Source organism: Hyperolius riggenbachi, chromosome 5 (genome assembly GCF_040937935.1).
Source record: "Hyperolius riggenbachi isolate aHypRig1 chromosome 5, aHypRig1.pri, whole genome shotgun sequence".
Classification (NCBI taxonomy): domain Eukaryota; kingdom Metazoa; phylum Chordata; class Amphibia; order Anura; family Hyperoliidae; genus Hyperolius; species Hyperolius riggenbachi.
This window is the reverse complement of record NC_090650.1, coordinates 322,741,815-322,768,487: the sequence shown is the minus strand read 5'-3', so window position 1 is coordinate 322,768,487 and position 26,673 is coordinate 322,741,815. Positions and strand designations below refer to the sequence as shown.

General features: G+C 43.4%; 1 protein-coding gene across 1 annotated transcript in view; it reads right to left on the bottom strand.

Annotated features, from left to right (window-relative positions):
- The window catches only part of TTC39C (tetratricopeptide repeat domain 39C), a 160,809-nt gene that overhangs the window by 46,436 nt on the left and 87,700 nt on the right, over window positions 1-26,673 (bottom strand). Inside the window, exons 3-6 of the mRNA XM_068237277.1 lie at window positions 16,794-16,919; window positions 12,417-12,531; window positions 8,184-8,538; window positions 282-450 (exon numbers count right to left, since the gene is read on the bottom strand). Of these exons, the coding sequence (XP_068093378.1) occupies window positions 282-450; window positions 8,184-8,538; window positions 12,417-12,531; window positions 16,794-16,919 (765 nt within the window). The remainder of the gene's footprint in view (window positions 1-281; window positions 451-8,183; window positions 8,539-12,416; window positions 12,532-16,793; window positions 16,920-26,673) is intronic.

Below are 26,673 nucleotides of genomic sequence, written 5' to 3'. Positions count from 1 at the left end.
TCAGCCAGATACCAGTGTTTTGGCTTCTATTTACTTTTCAGGAGAGCTGCCCCTGCATTCAACTACAATTTTTGTACACAAAAAACATTGTGTTTATTAACCCCAGCAAACCCCAGCATTGCTGGGGTCAATAAACACAATGTTTTTTGTGTACAAAAATTGCAGTTGAATGCATGGGCAGCTCTCCTGAAATTATGCTTCTTTAGATTTTCTCACTCTAAAACTCCCTATGACCTAATCAGTCTTATGAAGGTATGTAAGAAAATGTCAGTAGAGAGCACCTCTAGTCGCTGGATTCTTCCCTTGAAAAACATGAACAGTGAGGAGTTTGGGTATGCAGATTCCTTCTTATGCAGGATCTCCTTGGCTTCTTTTAGTCCCGCCTGATTGTCACTTCCGTCCAGTGCGAAGAAGGGGCGCACCACAGTGTGGTACCACAGCAAGGCCAGTCTGCAGCGGCAGAAAAACATTGCTGCATGTTATATCTTGGCAGGTTCCATACAGGACAATGACAACATGAGGATGTAAGAACAGATGTGTAAAATGCATAACGAAAGAACAATAATAGCTAAACATGTATACCTCTATTACAATATACAGAAATTACAGTGACGCGTTTCACCCTAAACATGAATATCCTTAAGGTGATAAGGCTGTACAAGGATACGTGAACTGTAGTGGCGGTGGGGGTATTAGTACGGCCACTCTCCCAGATGTTCTTTAGATTATCCTATTCAGGTAGTCCCTAGGTAACGAATGTGATAAGGACAGGTTCATTCTTAACCTGAATCTGTACATAAGTGGAAACACTGTCATCTCTGTCCCTGGACCTCCTCTACTCTCCCTGTGCCTCCAGTGTCCCCCTCTTCGTCACCTCTGTTCCTCCATGCCTTCAGTGACCCCCTTTGCCCCCCCCCACTGTGTCACCTCTGTCCCTCCAATGTAACGCAGCAAAATGTCATTTTTCTGGTAAAAAAAAAAAACATTTTTCTAGGAATTTTTTTCAAATTGATTTTCTGAAAAACTACAAGGGCATTTTGAAAGTATTTGTCCACTTATTCCCATGAAATCAAATTTCCGATTTTTTGTTCGTCAGTTGGGGACTACCTGTACATGTACTCTACTGCGATGACAGTCTTTAAAGTGAATGGGAACCGCATTTAAAAAAAAATGAAGCAAATATTTACCTCAGGAGAGGGAAGGCTCTGGTTCTTATAGAGCCTTCCGTCTCCTCTCTCAGTGCTCTCTATCCTGTGCTGGCTCCCCCCCCCCCATTTCAATCCCCCACCGAAACAGTATTTTGAAGTCTTCGGGAGCCGTGTCCTCCCGAAGACATGCGGCTCCATACTGCACAGGCGTGAGCGTGCAAGTGAGCATGCTTGCGCAGGTGCAGTACAGGGCCGCCCTTCTTCAGGAGCACTCGGGCTCCCTGAAGACTTCTGAAGCCTCCTTCGGCCAGGTAAAGCAGTATTTGGCTAAATTAGTCAAATACTGCTACCGGGCGAGCCAGCACCGGAACGAGGGGACCAGGAGAGGAGCGGAAAGGCTCTATATGACCCAGAGCCTTCCCTCTCCTTGGGTAAGTATCTGTCTCATTTTTTTTAAATGCGGTTCCCATTCACTTTAAGAAAACTGGATGTTTAAGGTTTTAGTTCACTTATGTTTTAAAGATGGACAGAAAATTTCTCTAGTTGGCCTCTCTAGAGTCACAGGAATAATGGAAAGGAATTACATTTTGGCAGGTAAAATTTTTCACCTGTGTGTTCACTGTTTGTTTGGAGCTCAGCTTAAAAAGCCTCTAAATCATTTCAGTCTTTTAAAAGTCATATTTACATGACCTAACAAAATTGTTGGCTGACTTAACATAACCTTTTCATTACAGTAGTGACCTTCTAGTCTAGCTTTGCATTAGATTATCACCGACATTTGAAATGTATCACAATTTTAATTTAACTTTGCAATAAACTTTAGCGGCAATTATTATTATTATTTTTTAGTTATATAGCGCCGCAATGCATTACATTTTGCAATTTAGAACAAAAACTAAGATATACCAAACAAAAGTATACATTGAAGCAGCGGTTCTCAACGTCGAGTGGTTTGCAGCCCGGTCTAAAGCAAGTTACAGAGGCTGAATATAGTTAATGCAGAGAATCCATTTTCTATTTCTTAGAATGTTTATTACATTGTGTATATGAATCTGTATCTGGGAGTGTGAGTGTGCAGTGGTGCACTTTGTGGGATGGGAAAGGCAGCTGAGAAGATGGCCACAGATTGATCTGGCTCTGCACTACCAGAGCCTACAGGTCAGCTGAAAGAGCAGTCAATACCTTCCTTTCCCTTTAATCAGACTCACTGGAAACAACAGTGGTAGCCACAAGCTGTATGCAGAGGAAACCACATCCTGGCAGCAGGGAACAAAATCTCCCAGGAGTTCTGAAGATGAGTTCCCATAATATGTAAGGCTCAAAGGTGGTGACCACATGCTCTGATTCCACCCATTCTAAAGGCAGGCACAGGGGAATGGAACAGCTGACAAGTAATGGAGGGAAGTCTCAGGGCCTAGATAAGTTGCCCAGTCTCGGATCAATGATTCCAGTCTTTTATACAGGTTTAAAATGCTTCTGCAGAAAGAACTCAAGGCTGCCATCTTTAAATGAGCTATATGGCAAAGCAAATAGATAAGAAACTAGGCAGCTGGATGGCTAACCTAGAAAGATGTATGAATAATACCACAAAATCTATCCAGGCTCACATAAAGTATATAGACAAGAAGAGGGTGGACTTAACTGCAGCATCATTTTAAATAAAGGACTATAAAAAAGGGAATGGGAATTTCAGGGTGAGGGAACTCAAAAAGACCACTGTCAACCTCACATCTACAGTAAAATCTCTGTTTCAGGATTGTCTCATATGCCTGGTACACACCATGCAATTTCCCATCAGATAGATGTGTCGATAGATAATTTCCGACAGAGCCAATTGGATTTCTGATCGATTTTCTGATCACTTCTATGCAAATCGATCAGAAAAACAATTGGAAATCAGATCCGACCTGCCGGAAATTATCTATTCGACCCATCTATCTGATGGGAAATTACATGGTGTGTACCAGGCTTTAGCCATATCTATTGAGAGATTAGAATTTGACCTGGTGTAAATATGCAGAAGGTGCCCAGATAAAGAATTTGGATCGGTTGCTCTGACCACCTAATTTGCACAAGTTTTGCTCTAATTTTTCTTGCACTGGTTTTGATAGATCTGACTCAGATCCTTATCCTACAACTACACAAAAGAACCCATTTCAAGCTCATGAGAACTGGATATTTACCAATCTACCTCCATTTATGATTAAAAAAAAACTAGACAAATGAGAACTTATACTGCTGCCTGCATTTCACACAAAATAAATACAAATGGAGATTCCCCTTAACAATGACTTCTACATTAATTGTCCAAATCTACTCAGAAGCCATGAATGAGTGTCTGCAATCAATGCTACTGGGGAGTCCACCAAAACTGTGGCCACGTTCACATCATTAACCACTTCACCACTGAGGGATTTTACCCCTTGAGCACCAGAGCAATTTTCACCTTTCAGCGCTCCTTCCATTCATTCGTCTATAACTTTATTATTACAAATCAAATCAAATCAAATCAAATCAAAGATAGCTTATTACTTATCGCAATGAGATGAACTATATCTTGTTTTTTTCGCCACCAATTAGGCTTTCTTTAGGTGGGACATTATGCCAAGAATTATTTTATTATAAATGTGTTTTAATGGGAAAATAGGAAAAAATGTGGGGAAAAAAAATTATTATTTTTCAGTTTTCGGCCATTATAGTTTTTAAATAATGCATGCTACTGTAATTAAAATCCATGAAATTTGCCCATTTGTCCCGGTTATTACACCGTTTAAATTATGTCCCTATCACAATGTATGGCGTCAATATTTTATTTGGAAATAAAGGTGCATTTTTTTCAGTTTTGCGTCCACCCTAATTACAAGCCCATAGTTTATAAAGTAACAGTGTTATACCCTCTTGACATAAATATTTAAAGAGTTTAGTCCCTAAGGTAAATATTTATGTGTTGTTGTTTTTTTATTGCAATTTTTTTTTCTTTTTATTACAAAAAATAAATAAATTGGGGAGTGTGGGAGGTAATGAGTTAATTTATAGTGTAAAAGTATGTATTTGTATATGAAAAATGTTTTGAATGTAGTTTTACTATTTGGCCACAAGATGGCCACAGTAATTTTTTGTTCATGTAACCTGTAAGCGTCGGGGGGCTGAGATCAACGAACGGGAACGGTTTTTCCCGTTCACTGATCTCAGGGCGAGCGGCCGGCGGTGTGTACGAGTGCGGGAGGTGCGTATATGTACGCTCCTGGTGGGCAAAGGGGGTAAAAAGAAGCGTAGATATACGCTAGTGGTGAAGTGGTTAAACGCAGATGACTGTGCGATCGGAACACAACGCTTATGAACGCACAAATAAAAATGTTATTGACTTTTATCCTGCTGGCGCCTCTGTTCTACATACAAATATTAGTTGAAAATACGTTTTCAGCACATTAGACTCCATCCATATAGGAATAATAGCCCGTTAAGGGCCTGATTTACTGAGGTTATCTAGGGTTGGAGATCATTACCGAGCACAGGCTTTATTGCAAGCTCGGCCAGCAGTTATTAAAGAGGACCTGAACTCTTGCACAGGACAGAAGGAAAACTTAGAGAAATGCACCCTGTATGTATTTAGAGAGTTTGGCCTGTTTAATTCCCACTCATTTGTGTCTAATTATAAGTTGTAATTTGATCTCTCCCCTGTGTCACATGACACAGCAGCACAGCAGAGAGGCTCATTTGAAGCCCAGGATGTTAACAATATGTCTGCTTCCATGAATCAGGAAGTAGGAACAGTGCAGACTTATTTTAGGATTTGTTGTAACAAAAGTTTTTCAAAGGTTATTATGCTGTTGCGCATCTTTTAGAGCAGAGAGGACGTTCTGAGTTCAGGTCCGCTTTAACAATTGTCTGCCATTAGGTAGGAAGCGTCTTCAGTCCGGTTACTTTTATCAGACTGCAGGAGAGGTTGATGAAAGTCCAATGAATAAGTGGCTACATACAGTAAGTACAGTAATATGCATGCAGCTGCTATGAACATGTTTTTCATATATCGAATACTGAATTTCCTTAAAGCAAAACTTTACTTTTAAAGAAATTCACTGCATCCCGTCAGTAGTTACAAATTATAAATGGCACTTCCTGTCCGGGATGTGCTAAAATCCAGACAGGCCATCTCCCATAGACAACAACAAGAGCTGGGTCTGCCATAGAGTTGGCGCATTCACAGTAGAGTGCCTGTGCTGGGATTTACCAAGATGGTGTGGCTCATGGCAACATAGGAGCTGTGGTGGTACGATTTATATTTCAGCACATCTTAGATAAGAAGTGCCATTTACAAACCCATTAGTGGAGTGAAAAAAAAAAACCTGTACTTCTGCCATGATCTAAAGCTACATACACAAATTAGATGTTTTCAAAATAGCTTGAGATCACTTGCTACCCCCAGTTGGATGACACTTTTTGAATGTCTATAGGTGAAATTAAGCCAAATTTGTGGGGAAATTAGCACGTTTTGCTCATTTCTTAGATGTTGGAGGACACACAGGGAGAACATATGAACTCCAGGCAGATAGCGTTTTATGATGCATGCTTAATTGCTATTACGCAACCAGTAATACACTAACTTTAAGGCAACACTCAAATGGTCTGATATGACCCAGGAAAAAGTTGAAGACCCTTGCCACCTGATAGGAAACAACAACTACAAAATCCTGGCAACGTCTGCAAGAATATTAGCATTGAATAGACATTTGATCATTTTCCTGGTATAACACGAATTTCCAGCCTAATAGCAGTTCAGTCCCATCACTCAGCCTCTAATGTGTATAGCCATATGCAGCATTTGCTGATTGACGTATAGGTCAAACTGCTCTTGCTTGATAAATATTAATTCTCTACTTGGAAGCACTATGCAAAATTTGTATGATGCATTTTAGTATGTTCCAAGCAATGTCTGCTCTGACTGCAATATTATCTTGACCAATGCATGAAGCTGTATTACTTTGTGCTTCAATAAACTTATTTTTGTCGGGACTGGCCTTCAAGTGCAATTGAAGAAACATTCAACACCAATGTTCAAGAAATAATAAAGATCACAGTGCTGGAAGAAACGTTTCCCACAGGGTGGTTTAAAGAGGAACTGTAAGGTGGAAATAAACTTGCCACCAATGTGAAACTGATGGCAGATTTGTCAGAGAAAACCCAGTTCTCAGGGTAAAAGTCCTGCAGCCAATGAAAATCCAGCTGAAAGGGTGAAATCCCTCCCACTCTGTGGTGTTAGTTCAAGGACTAATTAAAATTCAGCCTTGTGGATAATGACATCACATGCAGCTCCTTCCTGATTTGCATAATGTGGATATTAAAGGCCCAATATCTCAGCACTCATACTTCCTACACACTACCTCTGTGCCAAACTGCAGCCATACACTGGTTCACAAGATATTTTTCGCTAATACCTTATCTCAGTAATCAGTTGGACTGGAGGACTGAGATATCAGGCCTTTAATATCAACACCATAATCTAATACTGTAGAAGATGAGATCAGGCACAGGATCAGACACAGCTCTGGCATAGCAGCCTAGCGGAGAACACAAATATAGGAGAAAATACCACTGTGAAAAAGTCTGTTTTACACTGAAAATTGCGGCAAGTGCATTTGCGATTCTCATTCTGAGAACAAGAATCTCTCCCTGAACAAGAGTCGCAATTGTGGCAAAATAGCAGTGATTTTCAATGTTATACAGGGCCCTAAGTGATCTGGATAAACTTGGGTATCTATATAAGAAAAAGGGGTGTGTCTTCAACTAAGGGAATAAAAAAAAACATTCCAGCATTAACCACTTGATGACCCACCCTTTACCCCCCCCCCCCCCCCCTTAAGGACCAGCGCTGTTTTTAGTGATCTGTGCTGGGTGGGCTCTACAGCCCCCAGCACAGATCAGGGTGTAGGCAGAGAGATCAGATTGCCCCCCTTTTTTCCCCCCTATGGGGATGATGTGCAGGGGGGGTCTGATCTCTTCTGCCTGCGTGTGGCTGGCGGGGGGGGCACCTCAAAGCCCCCCTCCGCGGCGAAATTCCCCCCTCCCTCTCCTACCTGCTCCCCCCCCGGAGATCGGGGCTGCACAGGACGCTATCCGTCCTGTGCAGCCAGTGACAGGACGTCCCCTGTCACATGGCGGCGATCCCCGGCCGCTGATTGGCCGGGGATCGCCGATCTGCCTTACGGCGCTGCTGCGCAGCAGCGCCGTACAAATGTAAACAAAGCGGATTATTTCCGCTTGTGTTTACATTTAGCCTGCGAGCCGCCATCGGCTATTCACAGGCTATTCACGGAGCCCCCCGCCGTGATTTGACAGGAAGCAGCCGCTCGCGCGAGCGGCTGCTTTCTGATTAATCAGCCTGCAGCTGGCGACGCAGTACTGCGTCGCTGGTCCTGCAGCTGCCACTTTGCCGACGCACGGTATAAGCGTGCGGTCGGCAAGTGGTTAAACATGATTCCTTTTATGCTGCAAGAGGACATTTTCTTCGCCACACCGACAGGGTAAGATGATGATTTTCTCTTTTGCTCATCTCTTCTTCTCCTCATAACACTCTCTCTTTTCATTTGTTTTATACAAAAAAAATCCTATCCTTACAGTTCCTCTTTAAATGATCTATGAGGCTTACGTCTAACGGGAACATTACACTATTATTACTATTACACTCTAATAAAAACAGACTAATAAAGCAGTTTTCAATAATAACAACACACATTTACTATTACTGTATGGCACATAGTAAAGGAGAACCTTATGTATTTTACTCACTGCTTGCTGGGACTACCAGGAAGAAGTAACACTTTGTTACATCGGTGGTAGTGTGCCAAAAGACAAAAAGGGGTACAGCAATCATATCAGGGCCACTTGCAGTCATGTGGTCCTAGTCATCACTTCATGAATCCAAGCAGTAGGAAACAATTGCTACATTACCTGTGTGTCTTATCTTCCTTGTTATATACTGATTACTTACTGTTAACACTATATCAACTACTGAAGCATTGCAATATAGCTACTCACGTAGCTAAAGGGGCCTTCATGTCCTTACTTTCACTTGCATACATCAGTGAAGATAGCCCCTGCAGACGATCTCCTGGAAAACCCAGCAAGTTGATGATTTTGAGCAAGTTTGGGGGCACCATGGATATGCAAAGGTGAAAAAGTCCATAGCCAAAGCTGACAGCACCTTTCAGTCTGTTCAGAGCCTCCTCCGTGACCCCCTCAGCAGCAATGTGATTATCATTAGCAGCATCGGAGGGCGAGGATTCCTGAGGCACCTTCTTCTGACACATTTCCTGAAGGGAGTTAATGTCCACATAGCATTTATTGTAAATTTTCCAGGCCCTACGCAGGATCCAGCCTCCTTTAATGTAAGCTAGAGAGAAGCAAAAGAACAATGAGAACATAAATTAGAAGAAAAGCCACAAAATAAATAGTTCCTACTAAAAAAAAAACAAATAACAAAAGCCATTTACTGGGTCACCCATCTAAATACCTGAGGTGTTGCTCCCAGCTACCAACGTGGATCCAGTTGATAATGTTCTAAAACAAATACCGAAGTAGATTTTTCAATTTAAAAATCTAGATTTACCTTTCCCCAATTATGTAAGACAGAAATAGTCATATCTACTAATATCGCAAAAATCTGGCATTGGAAAGAAGTCCAGATTGCAGAATTACTGTGTTGAGCAAAGTTCAGGTGTTCTTAGCAACGGATACCGCAAAAGGATTTTGACAGAGTTAATCGGGACCTGATTAATGGGTCTCTTGGACCATACTGGTCATGAGGAGAGAATTAAAAGTTACGGTAAATAGCTAGCTTATATGCAAACTCAATGGTGAGAGTCAGAGCTAATGGGACTATGACAGAGAGGTTACCCTTGGCTAATGGCACGGCAGGGGTGTTCACTGTCACCTCTACGCTTTATCCTCACTTTAGAGCCCTTTCTAAAGGTGCGTACACACCTTTGATGGATACTGATAAGTTATTTATACATTAACAGGAAGCACTGGGAATGCTCAATATTAGTTCTAAAAAAATATTCCTTTAATAGTTCTATTAAAACATGTACATGCCGTCACAGTTTCAAACAATTTGAGAAACCACAAATCACAATCAATTCTACAGTTGCAGTAAAAATATGCAGTATAAAGTTATAATCCGTAGATACATCCACCCTTTCACCTACAGACACAACCTATTATACATTTGCAGTATGGAGATGCAGAATTGTAATCACTATAATCCATATATTCATACATTAGCAGTCACAACCAAACCATCCAGTGTGTGAGGAATAAAAATAAGAGTAAAAATAAAAATGCCTTGAAAAACTCGCTTTAATAAATAAGATCCTCAGGATACGCCCAAAAGGTGCATACAAATATGTATCCAAGTCCGCAGAAATTGATAAAAAAAACCTCTATGTTTATGTACTTTCACTTGAAAAAGTGCGTGCTCGGTAATATCTCCTTAGTCCAATGCATAAAGGCTTATCTTTAGTATCAGGCAAACCTCCGTGGTGAGTGCTATAATGGTTTATATTAATGTACCGCTATATACTCACGCTCCCTTGGAGCCGTTTGGTTAGGAGTGTCTTTGTATCTTCTGTGAGTTGGAGCACCTCAGAGAGATCTGTGGCAGCCCAGCATTTACTCACCTCCCTGAGATCGAGACCTGCAATTCTCTCTCCAGCCTCCGGTAGTAGTACGGTAGTAGTACGAAGTAGTGAGAACGCCATGTGTGGTCATGATGATAGACGACGATCTCGTCAGAGGGATGCACAGCCTCTGAGGACAGGAAGGAGAATGGCTGCCAGTGTCTGGATCCTGGGGGAGGCGAGTTAAAACGCTGCTGTACGCCATACTCTGCAATAAGCTCCCAGCGGCTACCATGAGACAGGCTCGGGGTTACCGCTCCTGGCTACTTTTTTTCCACCCCAAGCCTGACTCGGGTATACCACCAGGGAGGTTAAAACAATTGTAAATAAATCTAAATCATTCGCTTCTAAAAATGATCCACTTGATTCAATCTATTCTGGCTTTCCTAATGAATAAATTAATCACATTTGATTAAAAAAAAAATTACAATTAGCTGATCAATTTTGAGTCCACAGTCTGATTTTACACAAATGCACTTTTCTTGACAAGCAGATCATTTTGTCATACAATTACAATCTTAACATGTGTGGCCAGTATTATGTTGTGTTTGGAAAGTAGATTTAATTTCTATAGTATTTGATTTTCTGATCAATATTTATTTTAAATGGCTATGCAAATAGCCCATAGACAGCTCAGAGCCTGTATCATAATGCTCTTAAGTGCATTGCTTATAATTAATTCATTAAACCTCAGGTGCTGTCTTTTGTAAAAAATAAAAAAAATAAAAAAAAACACGTTACAACCGCAGCAGCTGCAGTGCATTTTCGCATCTTGTTGTTGTGAACTGCTAACCTGGTATTTGATGACAATGCAGCCACACAAAGAGGGCTTCTTCTAGCTTATTAAAAATTTAAAATAACAGGAAATTTGCTGTTTTTAAAGGAAGCGCATAAGCTGCTTCTAAAAGCATAACTTCCTAATTTCAGTATGTTTGTGAGAGCACATACTGCAGACGCCAAACATCACAGCTGATTTGATAAGGCAAACAGCAATGTACAAATGTGATCATCATCACCTACTCCATCTAATGAGGAATCTATTGATCTGACCACAGAAGAATGTAGTGTGATTGATTACTAAGTGATATTATGCTTTGTTAATCAGCATTTTTTCCTCTGCTTCACAGAATGAGCTTGTATGAGTGTAATATTATCTAGTGTGTGTCATAAAGCTAATACAGTAAAATTAATTTACACATAAGCAGAGGAAGAACAACCAATGAGCTGTGTATAGCCACACGCATCCAAATATTATGTATAGCCACACAGCACATTTTACCATTCTGGGTGGAGTAATTAAAGTGAACCTGAACTATTGCATAGGACACAAGGAAAACAGAGAGAAATGCAACGTGTATGTATTTATAGAGTATAACCTCACCGATGCCCCGGTCCCCTCCTCTGGTTCACTTCTGGAATCTCCGACTTTAAAGTAGAAAAACCACTACGCCTGTGCGGCCATGTCCTCGCTCACGCTGATGTCACCAGGAGTGTATTGCGCATGGCCAGTACGGTCTGCGCCTGCACAGTACGCTCCTGGTGACGTGGCAGGTGCAGTGGTTTTCCAACTTTAAATTTGGAAATTCCAGACGTGAACCGGGGGCAGGGACAGGAGCTTCGGTGAGTGGCTGCGCGGGCACAGGACGTCTGCGGGGACCATTAGAAGCCCCAGGTAAGTTCAACTCTTTTTCCCCCTACAGTAGTCCTTTAAATTAAGCGTGTGACAGACTGGGGCTAGCTCACATTGTGAATATTATATCAAATGTTTCCATCTTCATATATATTACAGGACAGGTGCTGTAGAATTTCTGTGCCATGCAACATTGTTAAAGCCTCGGGCACATGGACAAGAAAAAACAAAACAAAAAAACCCCATTGTATTTAGCCGCCAAATTGCCAAGGACGAGCACCTTCCAGCTCCAAAATAATACAACTGAATGGGAGGGCTTGTAACCACACGTCAGTGGTTGGCATGTAAAAAAAATAGTTGCACATCATGCCTGACTGTGCCTGATGCCAAATCAGGTCATTTCTGCGCTTTGCACCTAATACTGCGTAGGTTCCACTTGTGCCACCTAAAATGGTCTGAATCATTTGGGGCATGGACTTTACAGGACTTTAGAAAGGGTTTTATGGTATTTGATTCCAAGACAACAACAGGGTTTTGTTTAAGTGCTGTCTGTTTTGAAGGAAGGGCCTCCATAGATTTAAATTTGTCCAACACATTCCATATATGGTAAAGCAAAAGGATGTAGAGGCGGAGACCAAGGTGGGTTAAGTCTCATTGCCACGGCCCATGTCAGCTGACGGTCAGTTTCGCCCACTCCTCCGTAGTGATGAAGGATTTAGAAGTACAGTATATTTCCTGTAAGGTCCATTATGCTTTAATTATAAAATACAATGCTTAATATAGAATCCTTGAGTTGGCATCTATGGCACGGTGTGTGGATAAGTGGATTTGCACAGAGAGCCAGTAATGACAGTCTAGCCATTATCTGGAGACTACATGGCATTGTAATACACAATGTAGGCTAATATTTCTGCCAACACAGGATATTTCAGCTGCTTTATCTCCTTTAATCAGGACACTCACCTGACAGCTCCTGCTTCACAAAGGAAAGGACAGCTAAATAGACCTGGCAGTCGGCAACAATTATCTGTCTCTGTAGGCGGTCAACCATGGTCTGGGCAGATTTCCTTACATCAACCTGTTAATGAGAAAACATATGTATCGAGATCCATGTAGTATTCACAGTGAGCTGGCAAAGCGCTTTACATTATAGGTTGGCTAAAACCTAGAAGGTTCTCCCAGGGAGAACAACAATTCAGGAAATAAAGGGCTGCTTTTATAAAGGTGTTGAAAGCACACTTGTGATGCATTTTCTGTGTGTTTATCACGCAGCTCTGCTGAAGTTCATGCAGGAAAGCAGCAAAACATAGTGCACTGGGGCCGATTCAAACTCTAAACAGCTGCCCAGCACAACCAACTTCTGCTCCAAAAGAGACCTTTTCTTGGGTTTTAACACTGCCTGAGTCCCCAGAGGAAAATTGAGGAAAGTGAGGTTTCCTTAATGGGAGACACAGGAGGCAATAAAAAGAATATACATTGGGGATGAGATACATAGAACCCCTGCCACACATACTGCTGTCCCTTATGTTTGTCCCAGTGGCATTCCTGTCTCACATTAGACCCAATGGAGTCAGATGGGGCATCAGAGAGGGGAGACTGGAATGGGACCCCTGGAATTCTGGTGCCCAGATAGGGGGGGGGGGGCTCATACCATGAAACAAAGTGAGGCACAAGAAGGCACTTATTAGACACTTGACCAGAGCTGCAAGCTCCGAGAACTATCTACAAGATTTTGCCACTCAGAACCTTTTCTGAAAGCTGCCCAGTGAAGTCAGTGACCTAGAACAAGTGTAAATAGCAGCTTTTGCTGTGACCTCACTGACTGTATGTGTGATATGGTTCAATTACTCAAAAAATTAACCCAAATGTACAAAGTTATAGCCAGTTGAATAACATTTTAGAACAGCAGAAGGCTCTGTACGTCTAGTGCATTTTCCTTGAAGGGTTTGCCTCAGCAACACACTGACTGTTTTTATAAATTTACATGTTTCTCCAGAATCAATTTGCATTTGGTGCTTATACAAACAAGGCTGTACAAATAACAGAACACAGCAGAACTGAGGTCATGCCCTGAAGCAACAATAACCTGAGTTAGGAAAAAGCTGTATAGGTGGGGATTTCAATAGAAAAATTACACTACTTCTGAGGCCTTTAAATAAACTGACATTCTGATGCCTGGTGTACACCATGCAATTTCCCGTCAGGTAGATGTGTTGAATCAATTATTTCCGGCAGGTCCAATCTGATTTCCGATAATTTTTCTGATCAATTTTCTGATCACCTCCATACAAAAATAATCAGAAAAACTGATCCCATGTGATCGGAAATCACATGGGACCTGTCAGAAATAATCGATCAGACTGTCTATCTGAAGGGAAATAGTGTGGTGCGTTAGATGGCTCGATATATAATTTCCGACATGTCCGATCACCAGGCGATCGTTTTGCCGCTCAATTTCGTGCGGGCAAAACAGTTGGGCGCAGAATCGAGTGCCAGAATCGACCCAGCATTAGGTACTTGAATGATAACTGTGAACCATTGTCAGTAATGCTGGGTATACACCATACAATTTTCTGTTAAGGCTCGTACACACGTCGGATTTTCGCAAACGACCCGTTTGGACGTCAAATCAGGTGTGTGTGCATTCTGCCATTCAGCTGACAAGACTGGACTTAAGCGATACGCTTGGACGTCCAAACGACGGGTCGTTTGCGAAAATCCGACATGTGCATGTACCTTTAGATTTTTTCTGTTAGATTATTTTCTGTAGAGACTGGTCATTATCTCTGGGGCATTGTCTTCTGGTTATCTCCTGCTGAGTAGAACAATGCTAATTGCTAGGCAGTTAGATGGGTAGATAGATAATGTCCAACATGTTGGAAATTATCTATCTGGCAGGTACACACTATGAGATTTTCTGGTTGATTTAGGGCTGGTTCAGACGGGCGTTTTTTGTGGCGTTTAACGCAGCGTTTCAGACGCAGCGTTTTTTGGGATCTACTGCCATCCCATGCAAGTGAATGGGAGCGTTTAGAGCTGGCTTTTGCAGGCTTTCATGAAAGCCTGGCAGTAGATCCCAGCGTTGCGTCTAGTCTCAAAAGCAACATGCTGCTTTCAGAGGCAGTAAACGCGAGGAAACAATAGCAGAGACCAGAACTGATAGCCTTGAACGCTTTTCAAAAGCTTTCAAAAGCTAGATTTTAAACGCTGGCGTTTGAACGCAATGCCAAGCAAAAGCTCAGCAGACGCCCGTGTGAACCAGCCCTTACTGTCAGATCGATTATTTCCAACATGTTCGATTTGCTTTTCGTTCGTTCTCCAAGCATTTTCCGATCGATTTCCTACTAAAGTGCACGGAAATCGATCGGAAAATGCTCGGAAAACGATCGAAAAGCAAATCGAACATATTGGAAATAATCCATCTGACAGTAAATCGACCAGAAAATCTCATAGTGTGTACCCAGCATAATGCTGGGCATACTATTCGTTTCTTTCTTATCAATCGAGTCGCTGATGGTTCGATTGATAATATCCGACAGGTCCGATGACCCGCCGGATCGACTCCCTGCTCGATCCCCACGGGCGGCCAATAGCGGGGAATCGAGCGGAAGATAAGAAGCGCTCGCGGGGACGAGCGGGGATCGATCCAGGCGCCGGCAGGGATGAGCGGGGATGCGCCGGGATCGAGCCAGCAGTTCGATCCGGCACAACTATCTTACCATCTATGCCCAGCATAACAGAAAATTGTATGGTGTATTCCCAGCATAATGCTTGGAATACACAATGAGATTTTTCAGTCGATTTACTGTCCGATCTTATTTCAGATCGATTTTCCGAAGAATTTTCTTATCTTTTCTTATCAATTCCCTTTCACTTTTATGAGAAATCGATCAGAAAACCGATCGAAAATAAGATCGGACATGGCAGAAATTATCTGTCGAGCCATCTATCTGCTGAAAAAACGTATGGTGTATTCCCAGTATAAGACCTGCAGGTGCAGTTTTCCTTGAAGAATATCTATCACACTAAGCATGCAAAGCTCTCCTTAGCATGACACACTACTTCAAATGCAGCATCATGTTGTATTATGTGCATAGACTGCCAGTTAGTAGGGAGTTGTGGTTACACAGGAAGCATGGATGCAACCCAACACACACGCAATGGAGCAGGTCACTGTCATGGCAATGCGACTACAGGGGCATGGACTATGACTGATAAAGAGGAGCAGTCAAAGGGATATCAGAAAGGGACACGAGCAATAAAGAGTCACTGCACCAAAGTTTCCATGGAAAAAAGTACATGTGTAAAATTAATAACGAGGTGACATATGACATGATGAGATAAACGTGTATGTGCAGTGCAAAACATTAATAACCAGGCTGTTTTACTTGTTTTATTTTGCTGCCTTTCTTGTACCTTGTTGGCAATATACTGTAGCAAACACTGCTGATAAGCAAATAACAGCCATAAAAGTTTTCCTGGCAGAATACAACTTCTGAGAGCAGGGGGAGATAGAAAAAGTTCAATAGTTCATGTATTTTCATTTTGGGACACTTAATAGGCTGCCACTGAGCAAAGACAACAAAACATTTAATCTACTTAGTAAATGTTTAAATATAAAATAAAGCTATGGGATATCTAAAAAAAAAAAAAGGTCATTTTTTGGAGTAGAAGGATAAATACAATTGTTTATCTCTTCAGTTTCACTTTAATAAAGATAACACAGTGCATTGATCTATTGATGTACTGGGGTTTTAACAATTAATTGTGTTTATATATTATGATGAGCAGCCTCCTATTTATGATAAAATAATAATTAAACAGCTTATTTACACAGAAAAAGTAAAAACAAATATTAAAGGTCAACATTATATTATACACAATGTATGTGTTACAACTCTTCACATATATGTGCAAAAGAGAGTATGAGCCTGAGCAAAAGTTCATTAACCTGGGACAGCTCGGGAAAAGTTCAAATACAGCCGAAACTATAACAAGGATGCCGGAAAACAGGAGCTGCATCATAAACCCTTCTTTTTCATACACAAAACATCACTATATAAATGAATAATAAAGTACTTTGGCCCATCTAATGTTGGCTTCTCACAGTGCCTGTGCATTGCCTGCACACAGAACACTTACTGTAAAATAGATGGTGAATCAGGGCCCTGATGTGATTTTAACCAATTCTCTGGTAAGACCCCAGTATGAAGGCTGCTGCCCCAGCTCCATATGTAATATATATACCCTACATGGACAAGTATGGGCTCTTCTCCTCCCTGTAAGTAGGGGCCCTAGTCTGCTGAATGGGCAATGCAATGTTTAGCTGAGAAAACTTACATTTTTCTTGATTTTATTTTTGATGGTTTCTATGACACCTTCATCGCTCTCGCACAACTTTTCTGTCATTTTCAAGTCATCACATGCCAGTTGCATTTTCTCCTCTTCAAAAGTCATCATTGCATTCTAGGGGGGGGAAAGAGAAAATCATGAAAAAATACAGTTATTCAAAGCTATAATGCACTCCTGCCCAAACATTCAGTGTAAGATAGTACTAAAACATGAGGCTTGCATGGCAGAAGCATATACAAGGAGACTGGTTCCCGTCGAGGCTAGGTTCACAGTGGTCACTTACATGATGCATGTGTTAGAATGTGTGAACTGCAATGAAGACTTTACAAAGCCTGCATGCAGCGACTTAGAATTACGCAATCGGTTACAACGCAGCACTGTGAACAGGACCATAGGATTGTATGGGCAGTGAGCGGACATGCAGAATTATTCTGCAACGCAACTAAGCACTGTGAACAGAGTCTAAAATAGACACTCCACACATAACATTTCCCAGTCAGCTGTAATTCCTTCCTGTTGAGTCTCTCTGTGAAGTTGACAGCACTGCCTCTAGTGTGCACAACCTTTTTTTTTCATTACAAACAAATAGAACTTTGTTCTATTGTACACTTTTATGTAAACTTTTAACAACGCAGTAACAGGGGTATATATAGCCATGTACAGGCTACAGTAGCTGTCAGAGCTAATTCAGCTGTGTAGGTAAGGCCATTTCCAATAAGCAAGATTGGAGCCTGCATGAAACAGAAAAAACAGATTCAGATTCTGCAGCTCTGTTATATGAATTAATAGAATAGTTTATGTCCTACTGCTATCCTGTGCTTTGTCACCCAAACTGTAGTATTCCACTATGTTTTGCTGTTTTTACTAACACACTCCCACCCCCATATTGCATCAGGAAAGGGGTCAGCAGCCTGCTTTTAATCTGGGCACTTTTGCAAAATGAGAAAAATCTTATCAATGCTGCAAACCTTTTCTAGCCATTTTGGTGCTCCAAAAAAGGCACCTTATGCCCCCCCATCTTGTGAATACTGCAGGCACAGTATGCTTGCGCAGGACGCACTTGACGGCGGAGAGGGTGAAGAAGAGTATGCGTTGCCACTTGCCAGGGGCCGACTCTCAGCCATCCGAAAACGAAACTAACCCACGGCGGGGACCGGAGGACACTCGAGGAGCTGCGAGGGCACAGGACGGCTGCAGGGGGCTTGGGGAAGCCCCAGGTAAGTAAAACTTTTTTTCCCATGAGTTAAGGTTCATTTTAAGGCAACCAATATCAAATTGATAGGATGCACTTCAATGGGCCAAAATCATGGCATCTACATAACATACACCTGCTATAATTGTTATAAGGGGCATGTAGCCACTATATAAATAGTAATATATACATATACATAATGTTTATATACAGCCTAGCTCTTTATTAGTCGAAATATTGTCCTGGAAAAAAACAAAAAGTCTGCAACAATCAATATAAACCAAATCTAAGGCAAGTACTGCTTAATTAAAAGAATACTATCGATTCACATATTTTTTTCAATTGACTCAGGAATTGTTTGGGAAGTGCTGCTAAGTACTGGTGTATACATTTTAGTAGCAACTTCTTTGTTTACTGTTAGCAAAATACATTCAAACTTCCCTGACAAAACTGACCGCTGACTGAGCCATGAGGAGAGGGGAAATTCTCCTCACACTTGATCAGTTAACTCAGTGTAGCTCTGTGTGTGACAGAGAAGAGAGCTCCTAACAGCTGCAGCTCCTGTGTCCTGTGTTTCTGACTGACCTGTCTGAAGAGAGCAGAGGAAATGTAACTAATTGTCACAGCTTTTTCATACTGTTTGTGCTTTCAGAGTTTGATATGTTTGATATTTGCTTTCTGTAGTCTGATATGCAACTCTGGCTGTGCATTGAAGCAGACACCCCTTCTGCAATTGATTTGTCCCAATATAGCTAAATCCTACCCTCAATAAATTACAGCTTTTGCCTCTGATATTTAACATGAAAAGTAGGAAAATGTTTACACTGCTACTTAGACATTATTTGCACACTGTCATTTTAGAACACTTGGGTATCGATAGTATTCCTTTAAATGATTACTATCCCTTTCTTAGCCAAACTAGCAGTGGTGTATACATTTCCTAAAACAAAGCATGTTAAGAATAGCTCTGTGGTGCCCCCTCCTGCAGGTGTCACTCCATGCCTGTGCCTGGTTTGTCTATGCTCAAAAACAGCCCTGGCTGCAAAGTATGCGACTTGGTTAAAGGAATTGTACACAAAATCTTACATGGTCAGGCCTGTAGGCTGATGACTGGTAATATTAAATGTAGCCCCTGTGATATCTCCTACCATATGTCAAGGTACTCCTCAGAGCTTGTAGATACCTGTATGAGAAGTATTAGATGGGAAATGTAACCTAGTACATCAGGGCAAGATTTAGGCCCCAATTCCAGCATTACCGCATTCGATAAGCTGAAAACAGTTGATTTTACGGAGCATTTAGGAAAATGTCAATTCATCAAGGCTATTCCCTCATGGAAAGCTGAAATTACCGAGCAGTGAGGTAAATTACCGACTTGTGCAGTAAATACCTCAACACATGTCAGTAAATGTGAATTCATCAAGATTATAGCATGCGGTAAAGGCAAGTAATCTACTCAATAGTTATCGGCAGCTCTCCTCTGTCGGAAACAGTGTGGAAGGGTCGTGACTCACAAGCAGAGAGGGATAAGCTATGACTGACAAGAGCAGAAGTCAAAAGAAACAGCCCCTATCTCCTTGAAGTCCCGCTGATCTGACATTTATAGGTTGCGAAGGCTTCTCAGGAGGGTCTAGCTTTTCTACCCCCCAGACAGCGAGCCGAGAGAAAATAACAAAAGTAGTTTCCCCTGCCTCCTTCAAACACTTAACCCTTTAGGTTCCTGTTTGAAGATGCAGAGTAGCTAGTCACCTAAGCAGGGCATGTGAATTTTGCTTCTTTATTTCCCCTCAGACTTAACTAACGCAGCCTGATTGGTTGAAGCCTCTTTCCCTCCTGTTTTCCTCTCCCACACCTCTGTTCCTCTCTGAATGACCAACATTTCTCATGCAGAGACAATGCACTTTCTTTTGCAGCGCTGGGTGGGAGTGCCTGAAGACTGGGAGGAAGGTGGGCAATGCATAAAACAATCAGGCAGAGGAGAGTAAGGTAGGAAATGAACTCAGGACATTAGAAATGACATCACTATAATCAAAATGTGGACAGTGCAATAAATATGTTATGTAAGTAGAGCAATTATTTATCTACTTATACATGTGGGTTTTTTTCCAAGATAGTATGGCTGACAGCTCCTCTTTAAGAAATACTAATGGACAGATTCAGAGGCAGCAGAGGCAGTATAACAAACATGTACATTCTAAAAGGATGTTTGGGATGCCTCTTAGGCCCAGTGCACACCGGGCGGATCCGCCGGCCGAATCCGCCTGAAAATCCGCATGGCTAATGTATCTCTATGGGCTGGTGCACACCGGCGGTTTCAGGTTTTTAGCAAGCCGCAAACGTACCTCTTGCTGCACGTTTGCGGTTTGCTTAAAACCTCAAACCGCCGCTGTGCTCCAGCCCATAGAGATACATTAGCCACGCGGATGCTGATGCGGATGCGGCTGGCGGATCTTATACAAAATCCGCTCGGTGTGCACCCGGCAAATATCGGCTTTCTACTCCCAAAACCGCTAGCATTTTGACAATCTGCTAGCGGTTTTGGTGTGCACTGGGCCTTACTGATTGTAATGCCTTCACTGCACGGAACAGCTTGTAACAACACAAAACAGGTCATCTACAATACAGAATGCGGTATTTTCCCTGACTTTTTTTTAATTGAACAGCCTTTGATGAATTGAAGCCTCAATCATTAAAAACACTGCTGTCATTCAGTCATTGCACTATTGAAACAAATACAGTTTAATGGAGCAAATTTATTCTGTAGCCCAATTACCACAGAAAACCTTGCTTACAAGGCAGCTTGGAAGGAATTGCTAGTTTAAAATGGGCTTACTACAAAGTGAAAAAGCGTCATCTCTATAATCCACTATAAACCACAGGCATACATACATTAGGCTATGTAAAATATGAACTGCACAGTAGAGTGAGTGAGAACGGTGCAGCATATGAAGCCACAAGACATTAGCGGTAGCTGCTGCTTTGTGTGGCCTTTAGGTGAGATGCAAAGACCTAGATCTATCTTTAGACTTGGAAATAAGCAGAGCACACCAAGGTCAGTGCTGAGCTGTGCAGTCACAGCAGTTCAATGTACTCCTCGCCCGGAGGCTACACTCCCATTTAAATACACACACACAGTCTGTCGCTCCCTTCAGTCACACAACCTACCCCATGCATTATTCCAGCAACTACTGCAATTATCTGAAAGAACGACTTGTAAAATAGAAAAACACTTTTGTTAAGACCTGTTATGGTTATAGAACATATGACATCTCACCTTTACACTATCCTGAGTCTACTGCTGTGTGTCAGCTGTCATTTTAAAGGCCGAATGCAGATATTTTTTAAAGTGTACCAGAGACCATTAACAATAAAAGTTGTATACATAGCTGGGGCTTCCTCTAGCCCCATCCACACGGATTGCTCCCACACTGCCATCCTCAGCCTTCTCCAGCTCCAGAACCGAGTCCCGTAACTTCAGCCAGTCGCGCCCAGTCTGTGCATGAGAAGAGCGCCCTCTACGTATCTCTCAGCTGCCGGCTGTGCCTATGCTTGCCTTCACCACGGCCTCATCATAAGGAGCCAGAAAAAAAACTATCCCCATCAATGCTAACTTCCTCACATATAGGTACAGACTAACCAGCAAGCTCATGGTGACCCAGAACTCATTGGAGTGTGTAAGGGACTACAATGGTCCTAAAAGCCCCCTTACTAAGATGTTAAGAAAAACAAAAATCTGCTTTCCTAAAACAGAAAGAATTTGCGATAATTCAGGTTGGAGTGAGCTCGAGATGTCTCCCACAGCACCACTGCTGAATATATGCAAATTAACCATTGTACCAATGGTTAATTGTAACAATGGTTAATTTGCATATATTCAGCAGTGGTGCTGTGGGAGACATCTCGAGCTCACTCCAACCTAAATTATCGCAAATTCTTTCTGTTTTAGGAAAGCAGATTTTTGTTTTTCTTAACATCTTAGTAAGGGGGCTTTTAGGACCATTGTAGTCCCTTACACACTCCAATGAGTTCTGGGTCACCATGAGCTTGCTGGTTAGTCTGTACCTCTCGGTTTACAAGCCCTACTCCATAGAGCCAAATTAATCCATGCCATGCACTGATGAGGATCAAACAATCCGAAACAGTCTGTGGCTTCTAGGACTTTTGGCAAAGATCAGGTGGAGGATATTTACTTGGACTTGGCACGAGGGGTATTCTAAGGGTCCTCCTTGTGGGGGCCCTGGATAAACGGGGAGAGGATGGCAGCTGCGTCGAGTGGAGGAGGTGGAGGAGGCATGCCAAAACTGCGGAACTCAATTCGCTTTGTCGTAAAGACGGATTGGAGGAGACATGGACCGAAGGCGTTCATCGATAAGGTACTGGTGGAGGGGTTGAACCTGAATAAGAGCAAGATGTTTGCAATACAAGATTTCCCAGGACAAGGGGCCTATGATATCACAATGCATAATGAGGAAGATGCGCTAAAAGTGCTGGCAGATTATAGAGAGAGCAGGGAAGATTATGTTAATTGGTTGGAGTCGGTCACGCCATTATTTAATGAAAAGGCGAGACAGATTTATGTGCATATGTACAATCCTTTCGTGGAGCCAGATGTGGTCAGGCTGTTCATGCTGCGATATTTTGAGGATGTGAGCTCTGCTGAAAAAATATACAATCACATAGGAGTATACAGAAGCAAAATGAAGTTTATTGTGAAGTTCAAGAGGCAGGAGGGGTGCTGGCATGATGTAGTTCATCCACCCCCTGTCTTCTCTATTGCCGGGGAGAGAGGTTATGTCACGTATCCTGGGCAGCCTCTCTACTGCCGGAGGTGCTATATGTTTGGGCATGGAACTGGAAGTTGTGTCTCGGAGGAGCGGTGCAGACATTGCAAGGAGCCAGTGCACCCTGGCTCCAGCTGCAAGAAGGTGAAAGTGTGTGACCTCTGTGGTGTGGGCGGCCACTTGGCCAAAGATTGTGAAAAGCGTGGTAAAACAAGGATTTACACGTATGCTGCTGCCGCTGGTTCTTATGGTAGGGGCAGGAGGTGGTCACTGGCTCCCCGTGTGGAACCCCGGGACTCTGAGGCTGTTACTGAGACCCCCCTTACTGATGCAGCTGGAGAAGGCACCAGTGTAGTCCATATGGGCCCAACCGCTGCTGAGACCCCCCCTGGCCCCCCTGTGGATGAAGTAACTGATTCCCAGATGCTGCAGGCAGAGGAGTTGCCAAAGCTGCAGCGAGTGAAGAAAAGAAAACTGGGTGAGGATGTGGATGAAAATGATGATGCTGTGGGGAGTGGGGGTGAAGAGGACGCCGTGCCTCTGTCTGCAGAGTTTCCCTCTGATGTGCAGAAGGCTGCCGGTCCTGCCTGTAAGAAGGCTGCCGCTGCCAAGTCTGCAGCGAGCAGGACAGGAGAGGCCGATGTATGTGCTGTGACTGAGGTTGCCCCGAGTCCCCCCGCTGTGGAGAGTCAGGCTGGGGCTGTGCAGAGTGAGATTGTGGAGGAGACCCCCCCGGAGCAGCTCCCCGAAGATGTGCCCGGCTCTCCAGCAGAGCGGGATTCCCCTGGCGCTGGTGACGTCATCGGCTCAGTTTCTACTGAGCGGGACCCGCAGCGTGAGCCTGGAGAGTGTGCTGAGGCTTCACCGACCCCTGCCACCAGTACCGAAGCCTCCCCCGTGCTTCTCGTGAGCCAGGCAGAGGTTCCTGATGTCTGCACAGACCCCCAGCGGCCTGCCATGGACGCTAGTAGCCGCAGGTCTGCTGGGAGCAGTAGTGCCACAGTTCCTGGAGCCGGCTCAGCCGGCGAGAACAAGAAGAATGCAGGCGGGGAAACAGCTGTGCAGTCAGCTGATCCCCTGCACAATCCTAAGCCCGCCCCTTCTTCTGCTCTCTCGCAGAAGACTCTGCCAGCACATTCTAGCCCTGTGAAAAGCGCAGGGAAAAAGACAAAGACTGACACTGCTGTGGGGAGATCCCAGCAGGGGACTCCCTCACTTCCCTCCAAAAATAACAGCTCCCCAAATTCAAATAAAGGAGGGAAATCAGCCAGCATGATGTCAGAGGAGGTGGGAGGAGGTTATGCAAATGAGGAGGAGTGTGAGATGGACATAACAGACCCTGGGAAGGTGGAAGGGGAGAAAGAGGTGGTGATAGAAGAGAGTGACAGTGATTATCCACTACCTTATCAAGAAAGAAAAGAGGCTGTGACAGAATCAGAGAGTGATGACACCTATGTGGCAAAAATGCGTATTGTCAGTGACATTTCTGAGGGAGAGTTAAAAGTTGACATGACGCAGTCTCCTGTACCCACTAGCTGGAAAAACACCAAACCAGCTAGGAGGATTAACCCAGAGGTGCCTGGGCCGAGTACTGCTGGAGATTCTGGTCCAGAGGACTGGAATATGGCGGAGTCAAAGAAACAAAAAAGAAAGAAAAACAGAAAGGAAAGCAGGAGCCCGCTACAGTGGGCTTAAGGAAGAGTCCCAGGTCATCCAAGAAGTGATGATGGCTGAGTGTAGGGTGCATAACACGTGGTGTCTTTTGGTGATGGTCCTGTCCCTGCTGTCTGTAAATGTGAGGGGGATCGGCTCCTCCTACCGCCGGGCTGCAGTCCTGCAGGACCTTGCAAATTTTAGGGCGGATATTTTTTGTCTGCAGGAGTGTATATTGAAGACGGTACCAGGCTCTGGGGAATGGGCAGGGGGCAATGCCATCTGGTCCCCTGCCTGCCAGAGTAGGAATGAGGGCATTGGCGTGCTGTTTAATAACCCAGGCATAAAGGTTTTGTCACATGCTGTCATCATTCCGGGAAGGATGATGGTTGTGAATTTTGATTTTTTTGGTTCCCAGTACCGTCTTTTTAACTGTTACGCTCCTGCAGACAAAAATGAGAGGGCGGAGTTTTTGGAGGTGCTCAAGTTCAATCTGCCAGGCCGCATTAAGACCATTGTGGCCGGCGGTCTGAACTGTATAAGATCGGCTGGGGATCGAGTGGGGTCAGGAGAGACCAAGCTGGACTCCACCAGTAGGATCCTCAACCAGATTGTGACAGATTTTGGACTGCAGGATGCAGCTTTGGCGGCAGGCAATAGGGACAGGGAATATACTTACTTTTCGGATGCGGGCACGGTTAAGTCACGCATAGATTACTTTTTACTTTCTAGGTATGTGTTGGTTTCTGCTATCTCTTATCACCAGGTCACTTTTTCTGATCACAGAGCCATTCTTTGTTCCCTGGAAACGTCGGAGAGAGTGGTGTTTGGGAAGGGAGTCTGGAAGTTGAATGTGGAGTTGTTGGAGGATGTGGACGTACTTGAAAGATTTAGGGTGGAGTATGCAGGATGGGTGTGTAGGAAGAGAGGTTTTGTGGATTTGTTAGAATGGTGGGATTGGGCAAAGAGGAGGATTTCTGGCTTTTTCAGGAATCTGGCGTATGAGAAGAGGTGTTTGCAGAGAGAGGAGGAAGAGAAGTGGAAAGTGAGATTGCAGTATTTGGTGAAGATGAAGGAATGGGGGTATGAGGTGGAGGAAGAGTTGGAGGAGGCAAGACAGCGAATGAAGGGGATGTTGATGGAGCGTGGGAAGAGGATTGTGTATCAGGCGAAAGTGAGAGATTTGGAAGAGGGGGAGTCTTGCTCCCGGTTCTTCTTTAAGAAGGTGGTGTCCAGTAGGGATGTGTTAGAGTCAGTGGTGGTGGATGAGAAGGAAGTAGTTGGTTCTGAAGTGGTGGAAGAGGTGCAGAAGTTTTATGTGGATTTGTATGGAGGAGGGAATGTTGTGTCAGATGTGGAGATGGAAGAGTATTGTGATGAGGTGTTGGAGGAGTGTTTGGATCCGTTGGAGGTACAGCAGTTGAAAGAGTCGGTGGCCACGGAGGAGGTATGGGCGGCAGTGGGTGCCATGCAAACAGGCAAGACTCCAGGGAAGGACGGGCTCCCAGTGGAGTTTTTTAGGTGGGCCTGGCCTATCATTGGTGGGGAAGTGGTGGAGGTGGTCCAGGAGGTTTTTTCTTCTGGACGGTTGTCCCCATCAATGCGGGAGGGAGTCATCACCCTGATTTATAAGAAAGGAGACAAAAAATTGATAAAAAATTGGAGGCCGATTTCGCTGTTGAATGTGGACTACAAGATAGTGGCGAAATTGGTCGCAAACAGGTTAAGGAGTGTGATAGCATCTATGATTGGAGAGGGGCAGACCTGTGCGGTCCCCGGTCAAAGAAGCGCCGATAACCTGGTTTTGTTAAGGGACATGATAAGTTTTTCACAGGAAAATAAAGTGCCGATGGTCATTGAGGGTATCGATTTGGAAAAGGCATTTGATAGAGTATCACACTCCTTCCTGTTCGGGGTGATGGCAAAATTAAGGGTCCCTGATTGTCTCCTAAAAGTTATTAGAAGTTTTTACACTGGAATTTCGAGCCAAGTCTTGGTAAATGGGGTTTTGTCCAGGTCATTCCCCGTTTTGTCCGGAGTCAGGCAGGGGTGTCCACTGTCGCCTATGGCTTTTATTTGTGTGGTGGAGCCTTTGCTGAGGTATGTCCAACGGGACAAGGTGGTGAAAGGATTTGTTGTGCCAGGTGGTGGTGGAGAGCAGGTGAAGTATTTGGCTTATATGGATGATGTGGCGTTTGTGGGTGGGTCGCAGGCTGATATTGATAGGATGAATTTGCATGTG